The sequence below is a fragment of the Molothrus aeneus genome, chromosome 21, assembly GCF_037042795.1.
Source record: "Molothrus aeneus isolate 106 chromosome 21, BPBGC_Maene_1.0, whole genome shotgun sequence".
Lineage (NCBI taxonomy): Eukaryota > Metazoa > Chordata > Aves > Passeriformes > Icteridae > Molothrus > Molothrus aeneus.
The window spans coordinates 4,900,605-4,921,226 of NC_089666.1; the positions used below are offsets into that span (position 1 = coordinate 4,900,605).

A 20,622-nucleotide genomic window follows, 5' to 3' on the forward strand; every position below is an offset into this window, starting at 1 on the left:
GCCTGCGCGGCGGGGCCGCGTTGCCATGAGAGCGGCGATGGCGCCGCGCTGAGCCAGGTGGGGCCCGGCCCGGCGCTTCCCCCCGCGCCCCGCTCTCCCTCCGCCCCGGGGACACCCCCAGGTCCCGCCTGGCTCCCCCGTGCTTTGTCCGCCGCCCGGCCTGGCTGTGCTTCCAGAGCGGTGCGGCCGGGACCCTTCCGGGCCTGCGCCGCCTGCGGGGTTGGGGCCGGCGAGGGGAGGGAGGAACGGGGCCGGTGTCGGTGCCATAACGCGGCCCGGGGTGGGCAGCGCTGCTCCCGGTGCAGCAGCCGCGGTGGGTGCGTGGCTTTCCCAAAAAGACTAAACTGACCTTGTACTTTGCTTTTTTGTTCGCCTGAGTCAGATACCCAGCACATGGTGCAGCTACAGGTTTGGTACAGGTTGCTCGTGTATGCATTTGGAACTCTTAGTTTCAAGGTCCATCTTGGATTAGCAGGTTTAATTTATTGGAGATTGCTCTGCAAGTGATCTAAATCCTCGTTTTGCTCAACAAAAGGTTAAAAGATCAGTTATATTGACTGATCCTTTATCTTTTGGTCTATATTGACTGACCCACGCCTAAAGAACATTTATGGTGCCAATGTTAATTAAAGGGAATATATATTTGCACTCATTATCCACTGACTCGACTGGCCTCAGGATGCAATTCTTTGATTGTAGTGCCTCAGTGGGTTTTTGTCACCCTTCCAGAGATGAGTCTAAGCTTGAAGGCCGTGGCTGTGACCAGCTCACCTGCCCAGGATGCCACACAAGATCGGTTTCACGGTGGTCAGTTCGTCGGGACACGAGGATGGGTTCAGTGCTCGGGAGCTGATGGTTCATGCACCGACAGTGAACGGGTGGCGCTCGCCCAGGTACTGTGAGGGGATGGCCCTGGAGCACTGAATATCAGAAGCACCAAGTTTAAAACGAGTGGCAGATGTACTGTGCATGGCCAGAGCAGTTTGCAGTATCCCAAACCAAACTGATAAAGCAAAAAAAGTTACTTTAATCCCATGGAACCCTCATCCTGGGGGAGAAAAGCACCTTGATTAACACCTAAAAGCACTGCATTGTATTTAAATAAAGTCCTGGAAAATGAAAATGTTTTGTTCTTGGCAGCCTTGGAGTTTGGCTTAGTGTGAAAAATCCATTTGACATCTTCTAAACATGTGTGGGGCACCTGAAGATATGCACGCAGTAAAGGGAAAGGAAAAGTGTTTCCACTCTACTCTTGGGATTCTGACAATATTTATAATATTAGCTTACAATTAATAACTTAAAAGTTCCATAATTAAATGTTGCTCAAGTTGGAAGTGAAATATGCTTTAAAATGATGATTGAATTCAGAAACTGTGTCTGTTTCAGGCTCTGTCAGTACCCCCAGGAGATCACCCTGCAGCTGGTGGAGAGGTGTCGGATCCGGAAGCTGCAGCTGCTCGCTCACCAGTACATGATTGCCAGCAAAATTGAGTTCTACATCAGTGAAAGTCTGCCTGAATACTTTGCTCCCTATCAGTCAGAGAGGTTTCAGAGACTTGGGTGAGACAGAAAGTTCTGGATCAGTTCATTGCCGTAATCAGAAAAGCTTCAGGGGGAAATAATACTCAGTGTGGGTTATGGGTGGTGCTGTGTGAGCAGCTGGGAGGTTCTGGACTTGTGTGGATCTGTGACAAAGCTGGAGATGCAGGTGAATTGCCTTGCCAGGTGACAGCACACAGTTATTTCAGTTGTGAGGTTATGAGGGGGGTTTCACAGTCGTTTCAGTTATGAGGGAATTTCAAACCCCACCTGAGTGTTTGGATGTATCCTCTGCTCATGTGTTATGTTTTCCTTCCCAGTTATGTCCCTCTCTCAGACAATGAGAAGACTGATTTCAGAGCTCGAGAGTTGAAATCTGTGTACATGGATGCAGTTGGCCAGTACCTGAAGCTGATTTTCCATAAAAATTATGTCAATAAATACAACTTGTATGGGCAGGTGAGTTAGAAGTCCTTACCTGGTAACCTAGGTGACACTTTATCGTAAAGAGCAGACACAGAAATCTGCTCCCTTGATTTATGGAAGCAAAAAATGTTGGTTGAAAGCTCCTGTGTTTATTTAAGTTTGTTTTAAAGCATAAAACACAAATAACAGGTTAGAAGTGAGTTGGGATCAGGTGGATGCACCTCATCCAGAACAAAGGAGTCAAGGGCACATTCTGTCACTCTTGTTTGTGCTGAGGTTTAGCCCACACAGCAGGGTCTGTGTTGAGGACAAGGAACTCCCTCTGAGAACAGCTCTGGGTTCACAAAGGCACTCTGAGTGTTTTGGAGGACCTGTTGTGGCATTAAGTGAAGGTGTTGCACAGCCAGCATGGTGCAGACACACAAACACCTGCTGAGTTCTGCTGGGACTCGTTTCAGACCATGGGGTTGTAGATTTGGTGATACATCTTCAATGGAGCAGGAGGCACATTTAGCACTCTGCTTCTCTCTGCTTCCATATCACCCTCCTGACCACAGGCCCTGGTTTTTATTCCAAGAAAAGAGGAATGAGCTTACACATTTCCATTTTCTATGAATTTCTGCAGGTGGCCCTGGTAGCTGTGAACATCATTGGGGATCCAGCAGACTATGGCATCGACAGCATGAGCAGTGTAAGTCCAAAGCATCCCTGTCCTTTTACTGATGCTCCATTTCTTCAAGAACAGGTTCCTGGAGTAATGGGATGAACCTTTCTTGTGCCAGTTCTTCAGCAGAGCTGTGTTGCATTAATTTATTTTTAATGTTCTCTTGAAGCAAGAAAGTTGAGCCTAATGTGGGAATACAAAAATTAAAATATAATAAATTGGGACATTTTCATTTTCATTGTCTCCAAGTTCTCTTGCTTCAATGTGCCCCAAAGCACAAGTGCTTTATGTTGCAAAACTGATGTTGGTTGTGGCAAGTCAGAATTCTGTCTTGAACACACACCTGATGTTGGTGAATGTGCATTAAGATTTTCTTTTTCCACCCTTCCAAAGCTTTCCAGAGAGAAGCTGATAGATCACTACTTGGGAATTAAATTGGATGACCCTGCCTTAGATGGAACTTACCTTGGGTAAGTTTGTTCTTTGCATATACCCTGGCAAAACCTCTGCTTGATGTAAAGCAGTTGTTGATCTCTGTATTTTGTTAATTGTTAATTCCCTGCTAATGAAAAGAGAAGCCTGCCTTATTGTGGTTTATTCATTCTCTGCCTTCAGGAAACTTGACTCCATTTCACCTCTGGATGATTTGGCCTTTGACATGTACCAGGACCCAGAAGTGGCTCAGATAATCCGGAGGCTGGATGAGAAGAAGAGGGAAGCTGTGCGTCTGGAGTGCTATGACCATGCCAAGAAGCTCAAACAGGCCATTGCAGACTTGCAGAAGGTGCTGTTGGAAGATCTCTGACATCTAAGTGGAGCAGAGCTCCAGTGGCCCATCAGGAATCACAATGATTTTGTTTGTGTGGAATCATAATGATTTTCGATATATTTCCCAAAAGATTAATTTTAAAATCAGATAGCTTGATTGAGTAATTTGCCTGCAAGCAATGAAACAAGTAGAGTAAGGTGGTTCCAAGAAATGCTCAGTAAAGTGATTCCAAGAAACGGAATGTTACATTTCCAAGAAATGTTCAGTGAGATAATTCCAGGGTGATTTGTACCAATCCTAGGTGGGCGAGCGACTCGGCCGGTACGAGGTGGAGAAGCGTTACGCGGTGGAGAAGGAGGATTATGACCTTGCCAAGAAGAAGAAGGAGCAGATGGATGAGTACAGGCTCAAGGTGTACCAGCAGCTGGAGCTGCACGACCTCCTGGATGCACAGCTGCTGGTGGGTGCTGTTAGGCCAAGCTAACAGAGTGCTCAAATAGAAATGGCACAGCAGCCAAACTTCATTCACAGGTTAAGGGAAATTTTGAGATTTACTAAAGCATTTCAGTTTTCTCTTTGGATTGTGGATTTCTTCAACCTAAGACTCTCAGTGTGGTGTTTTATCAACATGCTTAGTTCTCCACAAATCCCATTAAACTGTTGAGGTCTCAAGAAAATGGCATTAGAATCCTGAATGTTGTGCATAATTTCAAGACTACCTGATGCAGATTAATAAGGTACTTTCCCATATTTTGTAGGGGTAGAGGAGGCTTAGGATGGTATCAAGGCTAACCATACAGAATCCATGTGATTTTTTTATATCCATATGGTTATGTAATGTGCTCAGAACAGGAAATTTTATAATCTCTCCACACATGCACCCACACAGAATTATTTTCTGACTGTTTCATAAAATTGCATTCAGTGGGAATGATGACACACCTGTGAGCCAGGTTCAACTTTTACTTGAAATCACCAGAAGCCCGTTGACAGAGTTGTAGTTGTACTGACTGATTTTAGCACATTTGTAGCCTTGCTGTAAAAATCTTCCCTTTCTCAGATCCGAAAAAATGAGTTGCCCTTGGGATCTGTGAGTGGCACTGAGAGCCCCCAGAGCTCCCCTTCTGAGCCTGCAGACCCATGCCAAGGAGAGCCCCTGAGGGCAGAGCCTGTGCTGGAAGAGCAGTTGGTGGATCCCACTTCTTCTGAGCCTGTTGTTCCCTACCAGTCCCCTCTTTCTCCTCAGACTCAGCCCACAACCTCCAAGGAAGTGTTTTCCAAGGAAAATGTGAGTAGTGTTCCTTCTGTTAATACAGAAACCTGTCAGAGCAAACAATCTGAGGTCCAACCTTACAAATAATGTCATTCTCATTGCTAACTGGGGGGTGATGCTGCTTTGATGTGAGAAAATTGCACTGAGGTGAATCCAATTAGTGATAAAACCACTTCACATCTGAGTCTTTTCCAGAAGAATAAATTTTATTTTTTCTGGTAGGTTGAAATTTTACCTTATGATGAGAGACCTCTCCCAGCCATCTGCAAGCAGGTGGATGAAGCTGTTGCCTATGTTGAGCCAGAGGTGACTGAGGAGGATGTGGGTGATGCTCCAAGGACTGGCAATGCTGGGGAGCCTGAACAACTCACACAGAAGGCACTGAGGGAAGCCAGCCCTGTTGTGGAAGTTTTTGGAGAGACTTTGGTAAAACCCAGTAAAACAAACCCAAAACCCCGTGAAACAAACCCAAAAACCCCAGTAAAACAAACCCGTGGGTTATTGTGTTCTGTGTTAAGAGGATTTTTATGTGTTCGGAGCTGCTGTTTTGAAATCTGAGCTTAAAAATTTTACTTTGGCTCTATGGATGCCTGTTTACAGCATTTTTACCAATCTGTAGCTTTCATGATTGATTATTTGATGTGCTGATAAACAGACAGGATCCAGCAGACTGCTTTAGGGTATGGACCCAGAACACCCATAACTTGCCACTGTCTTTTGGAGGGAGAGAAACCCTCCCTGTGCCTGGAAGGGCTCCATGAGCCTGACCTGTTAATCCCATTTCACTCATCTCATTTCAAAATGTGTGCTTTTAATTAAGCCAGATTCCTGTGGGGAACACCTGGGGCCTTCATGCTTCAGTTCATGTGTTCTTTTGAGGCTGGTTCTCTATAAAAATGTTAAATATGTATTGAAGTATCTGTAGGGACCTTTTAAGAGATAGATTGTTCTGTGCTCAGGTTTCAGGAGCATATTCCAGAACTTGGTCATGTCGAGAAGAGGCTTTACTGGCTGTGTACCAGAAGCTGATGGAGGTGGCAGTGGACACTCCAAAGGAGGATTTAAGGAACATGCTGAGGGCTGCTGTTTTCCTTGTGAGGAGGGCCATCAAAGACACTGTATCTTCAGTAAGTTGGGATAAGTTTGGTGCTCCAGTGAAGAACTGGCAGCCAAAATTGCAGAACCATGGGGTTAGGATACTTTGAACAAATAGTTTATAAAGCTACTGTTGAATAAATCCGAAACCAAAACAAAGCCCCTCAAAACTCCCAAGACAACTGGGCAATGTCTGGAATTAAACAGATGGAGAAAACTGCCCTGGGCTGAGCCATGAGCTGATGCAGTAAATGTGCAGTGAGGTTGATCCTTTTTCTTTGTTAAATCTGAAATACAACAATGAAATAACTTCTAGTTTCCAGCTCAAAGTACTGCACTTAGCTGAAGGATACTTGGGCATCAAATAAACCTTAAATAAGAAGAAAAGAAAATTGAGCTGGTACTCTTTATGAAACAATTTCTGAAGCCTTTCACCTAAGTCCTAGCAACAGGTTTTCTGGAAGACAGTTGTCTGAAGTAGCTTCCATTAAGGGTGTTACTGTAATTCAGATTAAAAATAGATTTTACTGTATTGTCTGAAAACAGGGGGCTCTGTGCTATTTTTGCTCATTGTTTCCTTTTTCCTTTTTAACGTAGGTTTTTCAGGCTTCCCTGAAACTTCTAAAAATGATCATTACCCAATATATACCAAAACACAAACTGGGGAAGCTGGAGACCTCTCATTGTGTGGAAACAACCCTGCCACATTTGCTTTCTAGAACAGGAGACTCTTCATCCCGTCTTCGTCTTCTGGCTTCAACCTTCATCCAGGTGGGTGTTGCCCTTCAAATTAGGGAGCTCATAGGAGAGAAACACCTGGTCAGAATGGACTGTGAGACCAGGGTTGGCTGCTGTGAAGTGCTATAGCTTATCACAGAATCTTATCACAACTTATCACAGAATAGCTGGGGTTGGGAGGCCTCTTTGGAGATCATCCAGTCCAACCCTCTGCCAAATCAGGGTCACCTGGAGCAGTCTGGGGGTACCTGCTGCTGCTGCAGGTGTGACTCTTGAGTTCTTTGCTGCAAGTGACCTACAGAGATGAGAAAACTCTACTTTGCAGAGACAGGTAATTGCCCTTATCCAGCGTGCTCACTGACTCTGTGTGTTTCTAGGAAATGGCACTGTGCCCTGAAGTAAAACCTCTCCAGATTATTCCAGTGCACCTGGTTAAAACATTAAAACCAAACTCCCCAACACACCTGGCAATGAGTCACGTGGAACTGGTGGAATCTCTCTTGGCAGCCATGGGGACTGAAAGCTCCGGGTTTACCGTCAGCAACGTCATGAAGGTGAGAGGCCGAGGTTACAGCACAGGGAGGATTTTCTGATGGTTTTCTGGGGGCTTGCCTGGATTTTTTTGAGTGTTTGAGAATTCCTGGAGAGGTGTATTCTCCTGATCAACAGTGCTGGTAATAATGTTAGAGCAGGTTGGACAGGGCTTGAAGCAACCTGGTCTAGTAGGAGGTGTCCCTGCCCATGGTATGGGGTGGAATGAGATGAGCTGTAAGATCCCTTTCAACCCAAACCACTCTGGGATTCTATGAAGCAAGATGTTAATATCTGGAAAAAGGAACCAATGAGTTAAAAAGTGTTTGCAACAACCTGCCTTGTAGGAAGATTTCTCCTGCTGCAGGAGAGTCTTGGACTAATAAACCAATCCTTAAAAATGCGAGAAAAGAGAGAGATAAAAAAAATTTTTATCATTGTTTCCAGTTTGCCACGGGAGCTCTGGAGCACAGGGCTTATGAGGTGCGTGAGGTGGTGCTGAGGATCATCTTTGCCATGTACAGGGAGCACAGGGCAGCTGTGCTGGAATATTTCCCTCTGGACGACGCCAGCGCCCGCAGGACCGTGCGCTACAAAACTCTCTTTGAGGGCTTTGCCAAAATCGATGGGAAATCTTCTGAAAGTGAAGTGAGGGTATGTAAGGAGAGGCAGAACCTCCAGGGCCACTTCAGACATGGTGTATTGTGTTTGCAGGGTTCCCAGACGAAGGAAGGAATGATGGATCTGACTCCATGTTCTCAGAAGGCTAATTTATTATTTTATGATACTATATTATATTAAAGAATGCTATACTAAACTATACTAAAGAATACAGAAAGGATACTTACAGAAGGCTAAAAAGATAATAATAAAAACTCGTGACTCTTTCTAGAGCCCTGACACAGCTTGGCCATGATTGGTCAATAAGTCACAACAATTCACATGAAACCAATGAAATTTCCACCTGTTTATTATTTATGATACTATATTATATTAAAGAATACTATATTATACTAAAGAATACAGAGAGGATACTTAGAGAAGGCTAAAAAGATAATAATGAAAACTCGTGACTCTTTCCTGCCAGGTACAGAGAAAAGCAGCAACAGAAGCAGAGAAACAGACAAAGGAAGAAATGAAAGTTCTAAAAAGCCACCCAGCAGCTCTCAAATTAGTGTTACAAGCAGAGGTTGAAGATGAAGAGGTGAGCATGTTTCAGTTTAAGGTTGTTTTAATCCTTTGCTCCTTGGATATCATGGACTTAGATAATGAGCATTGGTGTTGTCTTATTAAAAAGAGTGAGAAACTCTAGGCATACCCTGGGTGACTTTTCTCCTCAGCAGTCCAGCATAAAATCTGGGGTGTTGTTCCTCCTAACATAGTGTAAAATTTAGATGCTTTATTAGAATGTAACAATAATACCAATATAATATAATAATATATAACATAACATAATATATATTATATTATATAATACCTTTAGAATATAACAATTATACCTTTATAATATAAAATAATACCTTAATACAAGTGATTTGCCCTAGAACCAGAAGCACAAATGTTGTAGTGCATTGACTCTGCTTCTAAATTTTAAATTCCAGACAGAAATCAGAATATAGTGTGTTCCCTTTCTCTCTAGAAGGCAAATTTCTGAGTTAAATTTCTTTGTTTGATAGGAGAAAGAATCTTATTTTCAGAAGACAAAGAATCAAGGTAGGTGGTAGTTTCAAAAAAGAGTTAAGAAATGTAGATGAATTAAATTGTGATCTTGGTTTAATAGTTCTCTCCTTACAGATTACCAGGTGTATGAAGCAGGAAAGATTCAGGAGGAACTTTCCTCTGTTGCAAATTACCTGGATAAGTAAGTGAGATGAGCCTCTAATCACCTTAAGCCCTTGGTGTCACCTGTGAGCTCCTAACAGTAATAACATTTTTCCAGTAGATCAAAGCTAATTCCTTCAGCAGTGAAACAATAAGGACTAAAATCTCTTCCAACAGATTTGAAATGATCACCAGGCAATCCTCAGTTCTTTTCTTTGAAGTTCTTGGATAGTGTGACTTTGTACTTTTTTTTTTTTCTGAGTATTTGCATGTGGGCTAAGAAGTAGCCACAGCTTTAATGTTCAGCTGCCAGTGTGAAATAAGGGAAAAATATGGTGTGGCTTTGCTGGGTGTTGTAGGGGGAGGGCACAGAAGAAGCCTTGGAAATTCTGGAGCCAGGAAAGCCAGTTTTGGTGAGGTGCTCTTGGAACTTCTGTAGAATTAATAATTCTCTAAGAAAAAATGCTCTATGCTTGTATTTACCCTAAATTACAACCCAGTACCTGCCCCATCCTAAGCTCAGCTCTACACAGGGGAAAGAAACTTTTCAAGATATTGGGTGTTTTTGAGAACAGCTTGGAACAGAAGGAACAGGGCTCATCTGTTTCTCTCTGATGTCACTGATGTTTGTATTTTTTTCCCAGCTTGTGTATTTTTTGTGGTGAAAGGAACGAGTCCTTCACTGAGGAAGGGTTGGATCTGCACTACTGGAAGCACTGCCCCATGTTAACCCGCTGTGAGCACTGCAAACAGGTCAGACTGAGCTTCCCAGAGCTGCTGAGACATGGTCTGCTGTTACTCTGGTTTAGATAGGCAAGATATTTATTACTGCAAGATATTTAACACATGGGCAGGTGAATTCTGAACACACCCGCATGATTTGGGTAGTGCTTTTGGAAAAAAAGCACCAATAGAAAATGAAAACTGGACTGAAATTTAATTTTCTCCTTGTCATTTTAGAAGGTGAGGCTGAGCTGATGAATCCCATCTCTGCTTGCTCAGCACAAACCTTGCTGGCTGTGTTGCAGATGCTGGAGATCTGCAGCCTGACAGAGCACCTGCTGACTGACTGTGACAAAAGGGACAGCTTTGGGAGGTGCCCACGCTGCAGAGAGGCCGTGCCCAGGGATGAGCTGCCCAGACACATAAAGAGCAGGATTTGCAATCGTGAGTAGCTCCAAACAGGAAGGTGGAACATCAGAGGTTCAGATTTCAAACACCAGGGATCTTTGGCAAGTCAGGCTTAGGGATCTAAGTGAATCCTCAGGATGGGATAAATGCCTGAGTTTTCTGGTGCTTGGCCTGTGTGAATGTGTGTTGGGAGGGTGAGTGAGAGGACTGGGAAATCTCTTCCCTGTAGATTATGCACTATCCCAGCACAGAAAGGACATGGCCCTGGTCTGGAGTGAGTTCAGAGGAGGCACCAAGGTGATCAGAGGGTTGGGTCACCTCTGCTATGGGGAAAGGCTGAGAGAATTGGGATTGCCTGGAGAAGAAAAAGCTTTGGGGTGGCCTAATTATGACCTTCTAGTAGGGGCTGAAGGGGCTACAAGTGAGGTGGAGAGAGGCTGTTTAGAAGGGCCTGGAGTGACAGGACAAGGGGGAACAGGATGATCTTTAAGGTTCCTTCCAATCCATGTGATTCTGGGTTCTGAGATTCCTTTTGATCTTGTTTTGATGATTAAACACAGGGCTTCTTTGGGAGCAGTTAATGGTAACAGGGCAGGAGCTGGCTTAGTCATGGGGTAGTTTTATGCTACTTGCTCTGCAGATTCTCTTCTTGTGTCTGAAATTAGCCTCTCTTTGCAATTCTTACATGATTTTCCAAACAATTTCAGCTGCCAAACCAGAAAATGTGGCAAACCACTGCCCTTTGTGCCATGAGAACTTTCCTCCTGGAGAAGAGGTGAGGCATCCTTCACATTGGGCAGATGTTGTTATGGGTTGGTTTAATGTGATGGACCTTTCAGAATATATTAAAATACTGGAAACATTAATTTCTATTTGATAGCAAGGAGCTCATACTTTGAAAAAGCAGATTAAAGTGCTGTTGATAAAAAGTTTGTACACAATTAAAGCTAATTTTGCTGGATTTGTGCTATCATTGCTTTGTAATTGACTTCAGGCCTGGAGACCTCACCTGATGAGCAGAGATGGCTGCAAAATGAACCAAAGGAGGACATCCCTCCTGAACAAAACCATTCTGCTGCAGCCTGGTAAGACATCAGTTAATGATAATAACATTTGTACTTTTTACTGTGTTAAAACAGTACAAAGCAGTACTTTTGCTTAAGGAAAGTGTTATATCCCCAAGAGCTGGGTCTCTACAACTCGTGGTTTGCATTTGGGTGAGCTAAGTGATAGTTCTTGTGCTGGAGCAGTGTGCCTGGGAGCAAATTCCCAAAATCATGCAATAACAGTCATGTTCAAAGGAGGACATGAGCTCAGCTGGTGGGGAACTGGCAGATTTGATAAATTGATCAGTTCAGGGATTTTTTCTGCAGAACAAGATGACCGTGAATAGAACAATCAGCTGAACAGTGTTCTGGAAAGCTCCTGAACGCTGACACAGGGAACCAGAGCCCGATTTAGCTTTTAGTGTCCAATCAAAGGTTGCTAATCTGATCCTAATTACAGGGTGAACTGAACAGTGAGTGCTGTGCACTGCTTTTCCTTTCCAGTCCAGACTCAGGAACCTGACAGATTTATCATTGTGCAGCTTTTTCACCATCAAAGAGACATTGATGATGTCAGGTGGTGTTTTTTCCAACAGTTTCCTTTATGAAGAACATGGAAAATCCTTTTATTTCCAGAGCACAGAAGTTAAACAAGCTGCCTGCAGCACCAGAACTTTTGGCCAGTAACCTCCAAACCTTTCCTCCTTCAGACTCTTTGGAGTTTTTTAGTCAGCTGTGTTTTCATTTCACATGCTCTGAGCTATGCTCTGCTCATATCTACATGTCACTATCCCAGGTTCCTGGAAAGAGCTGTGGAATTGTTTCTTCCAGCTGACCTAAGTGAATCATAAGGGTTAAACTTGGCACTTTCCAGTGTTAAACTGGATGCACAATCCTGTCTGTTTGTCCTCAGCTTTGCTGTTTGTACTGGCTAATGAGACACCAGTCAGTTGGTAGTTTGTTGCTGCTTAGAATTTGGAAACGGAAGCGAATCCTGCCTGGATAAGCTCTGATTCCAGAGCTGTTTCCCAGAGGTAGGAAAGGAGCCCTGACCATTCAGTCTGACACTGCTGGTGTGGAGCATGCTGAGGCTCAGTCATTCAGACTTAGCAGATCTTGGGAATCAAAACAGAGGATTAAATTCACTCCTGGGACTAGACGTGCAATAATGATCTCTGTTTTTCTCTTTGCAGCCAAAGCAGTTGGCCACTATTTAAGGAGACCAGGTCCTTCAGGAACAAAGTTTCAATCTCCTTCAATAGGAAGCAAGATCAGAACTCGAGGGGCCCCAAATAAAAACACTGGCAAAACATACTCCAAGCGATGACAGGAAAAGTATTTCTTCCTTTGTCTGAATAACTGGGCACATGGCTTTCCTGAGCTATTTAAAAATCGTAGGCAACTTGTATCATCTTTTGTGTGGGTTGTTTTTAGCCTTGGGCAGTGCCTGGTGTGATCCCCACGGCATTGCTGTCACTGCAGCACTGGGCTTTGCTTTGCTAGGAATGCTCATTTTGGAAATACCAAATGTTCTGGGACAAAAACATTATTTTGACAGATAACTGTGCTCTCCAATCCCATGTCAGTAATTTAATGGGTTCAAAGACATTAATTATGTCAGTGGAGAGAAGTCTATTTCCTGGTGCTCGAGGAACATGAACCACACGTGGGGGAAGCCTGGCCTTGTGTGTGTGTGTCAGATTTAGGGTTCTAAAGGCAGCAGAGCTGTATCCAAAGCACTGCTCAACCCCAGGAATTTGCACCAGATGGAAAAGCCAGAGGGCTGGCTGGATGTTTTCCTGGTTGTGCCACTGTGCAGGAGTTGACAGGACATTGCAGCCTCTCACTGTGCACCAAGTGCCTTAGGAGCCCACTTGGCAGGAGGGTTAAACTAAACCCTCCAAGTCTGTATCCCCTAGAAATGACCCCTTACAGAAATGAAAAAATTATCTTGGTTGGGTCCTGAAGAGCTTGAATTAGTAAATTTAGCCCTTTTTGCCTGCTTTAGTGCACTTTCAGCTCAAATACTGAGCTCCTCTAGTTAGGTATTGATTAAAATAACCATCCACAGACTGGAGCACGTGTCTTCAACAGCTTCAGAGAGACAAAGTCTATTAAAACCAAGGCATGAAGCTTTGTACCAAAGCAGCCATTCTCACATCTCTAACATTCTCTCTTTAACATTCCAGCTGTTGCTTTCCAGTGTGGAATTGGTACCATGGGCACAGGAATGAGTGGTCATGATAAGATGAGGGGAAATTTGGGGGTTTTTGCTCCCATGGAGTGACTTTGTGGTGTTGTTTTGTATATAGAGCTGATTTTGTAATACAGTTTTTCTAGTTTGCCTGCAGCCTGCATACCAGCTTAGGGATTTTCCAGGTAGATCAGTGTGCTTGGATTTCAAAATTCTTTGTATAAATTGTTTCTCTAACTCTTCCAAATACATATTTCAATATTTATACACACATTAGGAACATATATATAGGTATTTTTATTTTCCCTTTAGTGACATGGGTTCCTATTTGAGGACCTGATTCTCTATGCTAAATAAATAATAAATATCTCAAAATAGCCATTGATCTTGCTCAGAGATGTAAGGATGAAAACTACTCTGTGGTACAATAAGGAAATAACTTAGTGGTGATAAAATAGCAATTTTTTAGAATGTGAAAGGAGTACAGTAGTACCACCAGTGTCATGTTTAAAGGTGAATTTACTGGGATCGCTCCTTAATTAACAACCTGGGTTTGCTACAGAGGCAAAATAAACACTGGAGTGAAAAACACCATGAGGTTTGGTGCTGTGCCACCAAGTCCTGAGCAAAATATTCCAGAGAAAATCCATTGCACAGGTGTGGGTCTGGGCAGCGAAAGAAGGGCTGCAAAGTGTTGGACTGGAACCTGGATTTGGCTACAATGGGGCCTCAGTAGGAAAGCAAGGAAAGAGTATGGTCCTGAGTGATCTCTGTCCATCTGAGCTGTGCCTGAGTGTCAGCTGAGGCATTTTCATGTGTCACTGCAGAGATGGTTCCAGAGCAGCCCCTGTCCGTGTGTGCAGGAGTTGATCTCATCCCAAAAGACCTCCTGGTGTTCCACTACCCCCAAGAGAGCAATTTATACTGATTGCATGTTCCTAAGTGCTGGATGAGCAAATCACATGTTGAAATCTGGGAGATTTTATCAAGAAAAGGAGTCACTTGTGTTAAATGTCAGTTATTTTTATTGCACATATTTAATAAATTACTTTAGCCACTCTGGAGGGTACGTCTGCATTTTCCACCTGCTACAATGGAAATGGGTACAGAGTGGTGTGAGGCTGTGGTTCCTACAGCACGTGTGGGTACCTGTGAGTGCTGTACCTGTGTGAGCCCTGCCTGTGGGACCTGTACCTGTGTGTGAGCTGTGCCTGGACCTGCCTGAGCCATGTCTGTGTGACTTGTACCAGTGTGTGCTGTATGTATGTGAGCTGGATCTGAATCTGTACATTTGTGAGCTGTAACTGGACCTGTGTGACTTTTACCAGTGTGTGCTGTATGTGTGTTGTTCCTGGACCTGTGTGACCTGTACCAGTGTGAGCTGTAGCTGTGTAAGCTGCACATGTGTGTGCTGTAATTGGACCTGTGTGACTTGTACCAGTGTCTGCTGTATGTGTGTGAGCTGCACATGAGTGTGCTGTAATTGGGCCTGTGTGACTTGTACCAGTGTCTGCTGTATGTGTGTGAGCTGCACATGAGTGAGCTGTAACTGGACCTGTGTGACTTGTGAGCTGTACAGGTGTGTGCTGTAGCTGTGTAAACTGCACATGTAAGCTGTACCTGGACCTGTGTGACTTGTACCCGTGTGTGAGCTTCCCCTGTGTAAGCTGCGCCTGGGCCTGTGCGGCCCCGCTGGGGCAGACCCGCGGCTCAGCAGGACGCGGTCCCGTGTTTTGCCCTTGTTGAAGGTATCACTGCATCCAGGAGCAGCGATACCACCCCGTGCTGCCGAGTTCCCGCCGCGGGTTCGGCTGGCGGCCGGACCCTCCCCGAGGGCGGGACCGAGCCGGGGGCGGCCCTTGGACAGCGGCGGCGGCGCCGGGCGGGCTCGGGGCGCGATGGCGGCGGCGGCGGCCGGGCCGTGGCCGGAGCTGGAGGCAGCGGCGCGGGAGCGGCGGCGGGAGCTGTCGCTGGCGGGCGCGGCGGTGGCGGAGCGGGTGGCGGCGGGCGGCGGGCGGCTGCCGGAGGCGCTGCTGGCGCTGCCGCTGCTGCAGTCGCTGGAGCTGAGCGGCTGCGCGGCGCTGCGGGAGCTCGGCCCGGGCGTGGCGGCCGCGCTGCCCGCGCTGCACACGCTGGTGCTGAGCCGCAACGCGCTGGGCCCGGCCGGGCTGGGCGCGGGGCTGGGCGGGCCCCTGCCCGCGCTCCGCCTGCTCGACCTGTCCGGGAACGGGCTGGAGGCGCTGCCCGCCGCGCTCGGAGGGACAGGCGGCGGCGCGGAGGACGCGGCCCCGGCCTTCCCGCAGCTGCGCAGCCTCAACCTGAGCGCGAACCGGCTGCGGGAGCTGGGCCCGGGGCTCTGCCGCGCCGCGCCGCAGCTGCAGGAGCTGCTGCTGTCCGGGAACCGGCTGCGAGCGCTGCCCGGAGGGCTCCTGCCTCCCGAGGGGCCGCCCGCGCCCTTCCCGCTGCTCAGCCGGCTGGACGCGGCCGACAACGAGGTGGCCGAGCTGGGCGCGGACATCGCGGCGCTGCCGGCGCTCAAGGTGGGAGCCGAGCCCGCCGCCCCGCACGGTTCCCCGCCGCGCAGCCCTGACCGTCCCATCTCTGTCTCCTCCAGAGCGTCCCCATCGCGCAGCCCTGACCGTCCCATCTCTCTTCCTCCAGAGCGTCCCCATCGCGCACCCCTGACCGTCCCATCTCTGTCACCTCCAGAGCATCCCCATCGCGCACCCCTGACCGTCCCATCTCTGTCTCCTCCAGAGCGTCCCCATCGCGCACCCCTGACCGTCCCATCTCTGTCACTTCCAGAGCGTCCCCGTGGGGCACCCCTGACTGTCCCATCTCTGTTCCTCCAGAGCATCCCCATCGCGCACCCCTGACCGTCCCATCTCTGTTTCTCCAGAGCGTCCCCATCGCGCACCCCTGACCGTCCCATCTCTGTCTCCTCCAGAGCATCCCCATCGCGCACCCCTGACCGTCCCATCTCTGTCTCCTCCAGAGCGTCCCCATCGCGCACCCCTGACCGTCCCATCTCTGTTTCTCCAGAGCGTCCCCATTGCGCACCCCTGACCGTCCCATCTCTGTCACTTCCAGAGCGTCCCCGTGGGGCACCCCTGACTGTCCCATCTCTGTTTCTCCAGAGCGTCCCTGTCTCTGACCCCTGACTGTCCCATCTCTGTCTCTTCCAGAGCCTGGACGTGGCCAACAACCAGCTGCGGGAGCTGCCTGCCGCGCTGGCCAACTGCCCCCGCCTGAAGGAGGCCAACTTCAGGGGCAACCAGCTGAGGGACAAGCGGCTGGAGAAGATGGTCAATGGGTGCCAGACGAAGGCCATTCTGGAGTACCTACGGGCCGGGGGACGTGGGAAGGGGAAGGCTGAGAGTGGCAGAGAGGACGTCAGGAAGAAGAAGAGGGAGAAGCAGCAGAAGAAGGACAGTGGGGATGGGGAGCAGGATGAGGTGGAAGAGGCGAGCAAGCTGCTGGTGAAGGTTCTGCACGTCTCTGAGAACCCAGCGCCTTTGGTGGTCAAAGTGAGCCCGGGTGTCAAGGATGTGCGAGCCTTCGTTGTGTGCTGTGTGCTGAAAGGAGTGAACTTAAAGCCGGGAAATGCTCTCAAGAGGTTCCTGACCATGCAGGTAACAGGTGGAGCCTCGTGGTACTCATTTGGAATGGGAATGTTGCTGGCAGAGTTGGAAATAGACTGTTGTAGGCCTCTTCCAGCAGATGAGTTTGGAAACTTAAGGTGAGCTCCTCACTCAGCAGGTGCGAGGGTACAGGGTGAGTTGTCCCTGCCAGCAGCACATGCCTAGTCTGTCCAAAATCAACAGAACTGTTTTTGGGAAGGACCCATCAGAGCTCAGGTATTGCCATGAGGGCAATGGACGCGCTCACATTTGTGTTGTGACTGTAATGGGAGCTTGTTAGTACTGTGGAACCTGTTAAAAGCTAAAAATAACCCTGTGTCCATGTGTAGAGATCCCTTGGATTGGCTCCAGCTTCCCTGATCCATTAAAACCATGGTACACACCCAGCTTTCTGACTGAGGTATCCTGCCCACAGGCCTGTTCCTGGGCCTGCTGCTCACCTGTCCCTTGGGTGGCAGGTGAGAGCTGCTTTCAGGTTACAAGGCTTGAGTATTTGGGATTGCTTTCTGACTTAAAATTTGGTTTCCCTGTAGAAAAACATGTCACATGTTGTCAGGCTTTGCTACCCTTGCATTTGGGCTGTAACAGAGATGCAGATGAAGGGAAGGGCTCTGTTTTAGTCACCTGGCTGGTAGTGCTGCCAACATTAAATACAGAAGAATCTGCACATGGAAGGGATAAATCATATTGCCTTTTTGATCTATTTTGATGGCATCCTTTATGTTTCAGACCAAGCTGCACGAGGACATCTGTGAGAAGCGCACAGTGGCCACCATTGCCACCCACGACTTGCAGCTGGTCAAAGCTCCTCTGACATATGATGTTCAGCCTCCTGATGAGCTCAAGGTAGGGCTTAAGGGTGCTTTCTTACCTCATAGAACCTAGAAAACAAACTCCAGGAACTTTAGATGTTGTTCTGATTTCCTTGCTGTCCTGCTGTACCAGGTGCTTGGTTTAGTACTAGCGGCTGAGCCTGTTTTTCAAGTGGGTGTTACAGCAGTCCATGTGAAATGGAAAGTATTTCCGTGGTGAAAAAGGCATGACAACATGCAGGAATATTGTTTAATTATTGACTTGCTTACAGGGGAGTGTTGTAACCCTGGTGTTTGAGTGAAATTCAGTTAAAATGTTTTGTTTTCCCGCGTGGTGCAGATCACGCCCCTGGGTCGGAAGGAGATCAAGGCAAAGGATCTTCTCCGCCAGCTGCAGCTGGAGGCTGAGGAGCAGCGGAAGCAGAAGAAGCGTCAGAACGTCTCTGGGCTGCACAGGTCAGCGCCTTGTTGTGGTTTTCCCACATACATTTCGGTGACTCCACTGGGGATGTGACAGATGTGTTCGGAACAGCAGATAGAAGGGAAGCAGAGAGGATTGAAGGGTGTGTGGTGCACATGCTGTGAGCTGAGGGAATCGGGGATGAGGAAAACTTGACGTAGCAGCAGATGGGCTGTAAGGCAGTGTGTGGCCCTGCCCTGTGCTGAGATCACACACTGATTCCTTTTTGTCACTATTTCCTGCCATTGTGTCCAGCTGCTCTCTCAGTTGCTCACTTCTTGCTGCTTTGTTTCTCCTGGCAGGTACCTGCAGCTGCTGGATGGCAAAGACAACTACCCGTGCCTGGTGGATGCTGAAGGTGCTGTGATTTCCTTCCCACCAATAACCAATAGTGAGAAAACAAAGGTACTTCCCAATCATGGAAATACATCAATAATTAAGCAGTGTTTCTTTCTATTGTGAGATGTTTAACTCAAAGGCATACAGTTCTGTGAACCTTGTGCTTGTAGTCCAAGTATAAACTCTTACAGTTTATATGGGCTCTGCTGTCAGACTGAGAGGGATCTGGGAGTTACAGTTTTACCTCTGGAAATCTTTTCCAAAACACCAGCCTGCCTGTGCAAAAGCTTTGGAAGGGCAATAATATGGCTTTTGATTTGTAAAGAACAGCAGAGCTTTGCCCCTGATTAAACAGAGTGAAAGCCTTCAGCTCTGTGTGCTGGGACGTGTCCAGGGGGCTGTGGATAAGCTGCTCTTACTCCTGACTTGCTTCATCTCTGAAACTCTTACAGATTAGAAAAGAGACCCGGGACCTGTTTCTGGAAGTGACGAGTGATACCAGTTTACAGATCTGCAAGGATGTGATGGACACCCTTATCCTGGTAGGGAGTTCAGGAAAATATTCTTCTGTTCTTGGGGCGGCTCCTGCCAAATGTGTCATTGCTCACATGCATTGAGAAGAACACAGAAGCTGATTTGTATTTTTGTATTTTTGTAGTATTGTTACTCCCTCTCTTTGTTCCCTGCCACAGAATTGATGTTGTTCTCTGTACTTTGCTTTGCAGAAAATTGCAGAGCTGAACAGATCTGCCTTGGAGAACAAGGAAGGCTCTGGTTCAGATGTGGAATCAGATGCTCCCTGTGGACTAGGGAATTTGAACCTGCCCTTGGTGGTGGAGCAGGTGCGAGTGGTGGACACGGATGGGAACTTGAAAGTACTTTATCCTTCCAAAACAGACCTGGCCACAGTGTCCTCTCTGCTGACTGTGATCCGTTAGCAGGTGCCTGAGCTGAGAGAGGATTCCATTGCCTTTATTTGGGGTTTTTTACATTTATTCAACAACACAACTGATGCACAGTGAGATGGGTTTTTAAAGAAAAGATGTGGAGCATCCTGCTGGGAAAGCAATGGCTGCAGAGTTTGATGAGCTACAGCAAGGAGAATTGGGATTTTCATCCTTAACAGACATCATCCATGTTAGGCCTGTGCAGAAGAGCAGCATCTTCAAACATGGGCTGAAGGCAGAGAAGCTGTTGGATGTCAGAATGCAGTAGAGAAAATCATTGCAATGTTTAAAACAAGCACAGTCACATTTTTCTGCAACATCACTTTTTCCTCCTGGTGTTTCATCTGGATCATTATTATGGCAGCAGAGAAATGCAGTTAATTGACAGTGTGGAACTGAGGTCCTCTGCTGGGTACAACCTGGAGCCAGAATGCCAAAGCACTTTGCTGACATCTTGTTCTGCAGAATTTTATCTGGAGTAACTGTGAACATTTAGTTGCTGTCAGAAGCATTTAATTGCTGTCAGAACTTGAGGGATGCATTTTAAAGTGACGGTTTTTGCGTTCAGACATGAGCACAGCTTCCATTTTTAAGGGATTTGTTGAGGGTTTGTGTGTCCCAGTGCATTTCAGGGCCATCCTCCATCCCTGTGGGAATTGTGGTGACCTTGTGTGTGCCCAGAGAGTCACTGTGGGCGAGCACTGGCTTTGTTTTTGCTGAGGGGGTTTAGGTCTATTCAGAGCTGCCTCCAGCTGACACTGCTGAACTCCCTGTCCCCCCAGAGTACAGGCACTGATGCCCAGAGTGACCCTCCTGGAGCTTTCTGCCCTACCCACATATTTTTACCTTCCAAAATATGGGCAGTTGGAGCAGTTCTTGTTTGGCAGTCTCTGGGTGACCTATATGTGTGGGTGAGCACTGGTGGGCACTCACACCTCTCCTTAAGCCAGGGTAACCCCCATGACTCTTTTCTGGTAAAAATGATATCTCAGAGCTCTAACTGAATTGCTGCTATGTCAAATACATCCCCATGTTGGGACTTGCACATGGAATGGAAAAATAAAACAGCTTTTGCAGCCCTGGCACTGTCCCTCATTCTGGCATTGGGGGATGTTATGTCACTTAGAAACTTCCCAAGGCAAAAATGGGAATTACACACTGCCCAGCTGCTTGTAGCCAAGCCATCCTTGTGCTTC

The 20,622-nt window shown here is 47.0% G+C and overlaps 2 protein-coding genes across 3 annotated transcripts; both read left to right on the top strand.

Moving 5' to 3' along the window:
• Positions 1–16: 16 nt before the first annotated feature.
• Positions 17–14,289, top strand: CEP104 (centrosomal protein 104). Of its 2 annotated transcripts, none has more exons than XM_066564086.1 (22): positions 17–57; positions 708–893; positions 1,387–1,560; positions 1,860–1,998; positions 2,591–2,656; positions 3,023–3,099; positions 3,245–3,413; positions 3,700–3,858; positions 4,459–4,686; positions 4,894–5,097; positions 5,631–5,798; positions 6,364–6,537; positions 6,882–7,058; positions 7,483–7,689; positions 8,123–8,239; positions 8,712–8,748; positions 8,830–8,896; positions 9,501–9,609; positions 9,885–10,023; positions 10,695–10,762; positions 10,982–11,072; positions 12,227–14,289. In XM_066564086.1, the coding sequence occupies exons 2-22, from the start codon at positions 781–783 to the stop codon at positions 12,358–12,360; spliced, it is 2,817 nt and encodes a 938-aa protein (XP_066420183.1). In that variant the 5' UTR covers positions 17–57; positions 708–780; the 3' UTR covers positions 12,361–14,289. The 2 variants fall into 2 exon arrangements, with proteins under 2 accessions (XP_066420183.1, XP_066420184.1); XM_066564087.1 differs by having other exon boundaries at positions 730–893.
• Positions 14,290–15,125: 836 nt separating this feature from the next.
• On the top strand, positions 15,126–20,508 carry LRRC47 (leucine rich repeat containing 47). Its single transcript, XM_066563973.1, has 7 exons — positions 15,126–15,767; positions 16,413–16,859; positions 17,598–17,714; positions 18,021–18,136; positions 18,443–18,545; positions 18,932–19,021; positions 19,205–20,508. Exons 1-7 carry the CDS (start codon positions 15,126–15,128, stop codon positions 19,415–19,417), a joined length of 1,728 nt encoding a protein of 575 aa, XP_066420070.1. The 3' UTR covers positions 19,418–20,508.
• The last annotated feature ends 114 nt before the right edge of the window (positions 20,509–20,622 follow it).

Coding starts and splice junctions, on each gene's coding strand:
- CEP104 (XM_066564086.1), top strand. CDS start 781: ATGCCACACAAGATCGGTTTCACGGTGGTCAGTTCGTCGGGACACGAG. Junction 7,690..8,122: donor CTTCTGAAAGTGAAGTGAGG/GTATGTAAGGAG, acceptor CTTTCCTGCCAG/GTACAGAGAAAAGCAGCAAC. Junction 8,749..8,829: donor TCAGAAGACAAAGAATCAAG/GTAGGTGGTAGT, acceptor CTCTCCTTACAG/ATTACCAGGTGTATGAAGCA.
- LRRC47 (XM_066563973.1), top strand. CDS start 15,126: ATGGCGGCGGCGGCGGCCGGGCCGTGGCCGGAGCTGGAGGCAGCGGCG. Junction 15,768..16,412: donor CGGCGCTGCCGGCGCTCAAG/GTGGGAGCCGAG, acceptor TGTCTCTTCCAG/AGCCTGGACGTGGCCAACAA. Junction 18,137..18,442: donor AACGTCTCTGGGCTGCACAG/GTCAGCGCCTTG, acceptor TTCTCCTGGCAG/GTACCTGCAGCTGCTGGATG.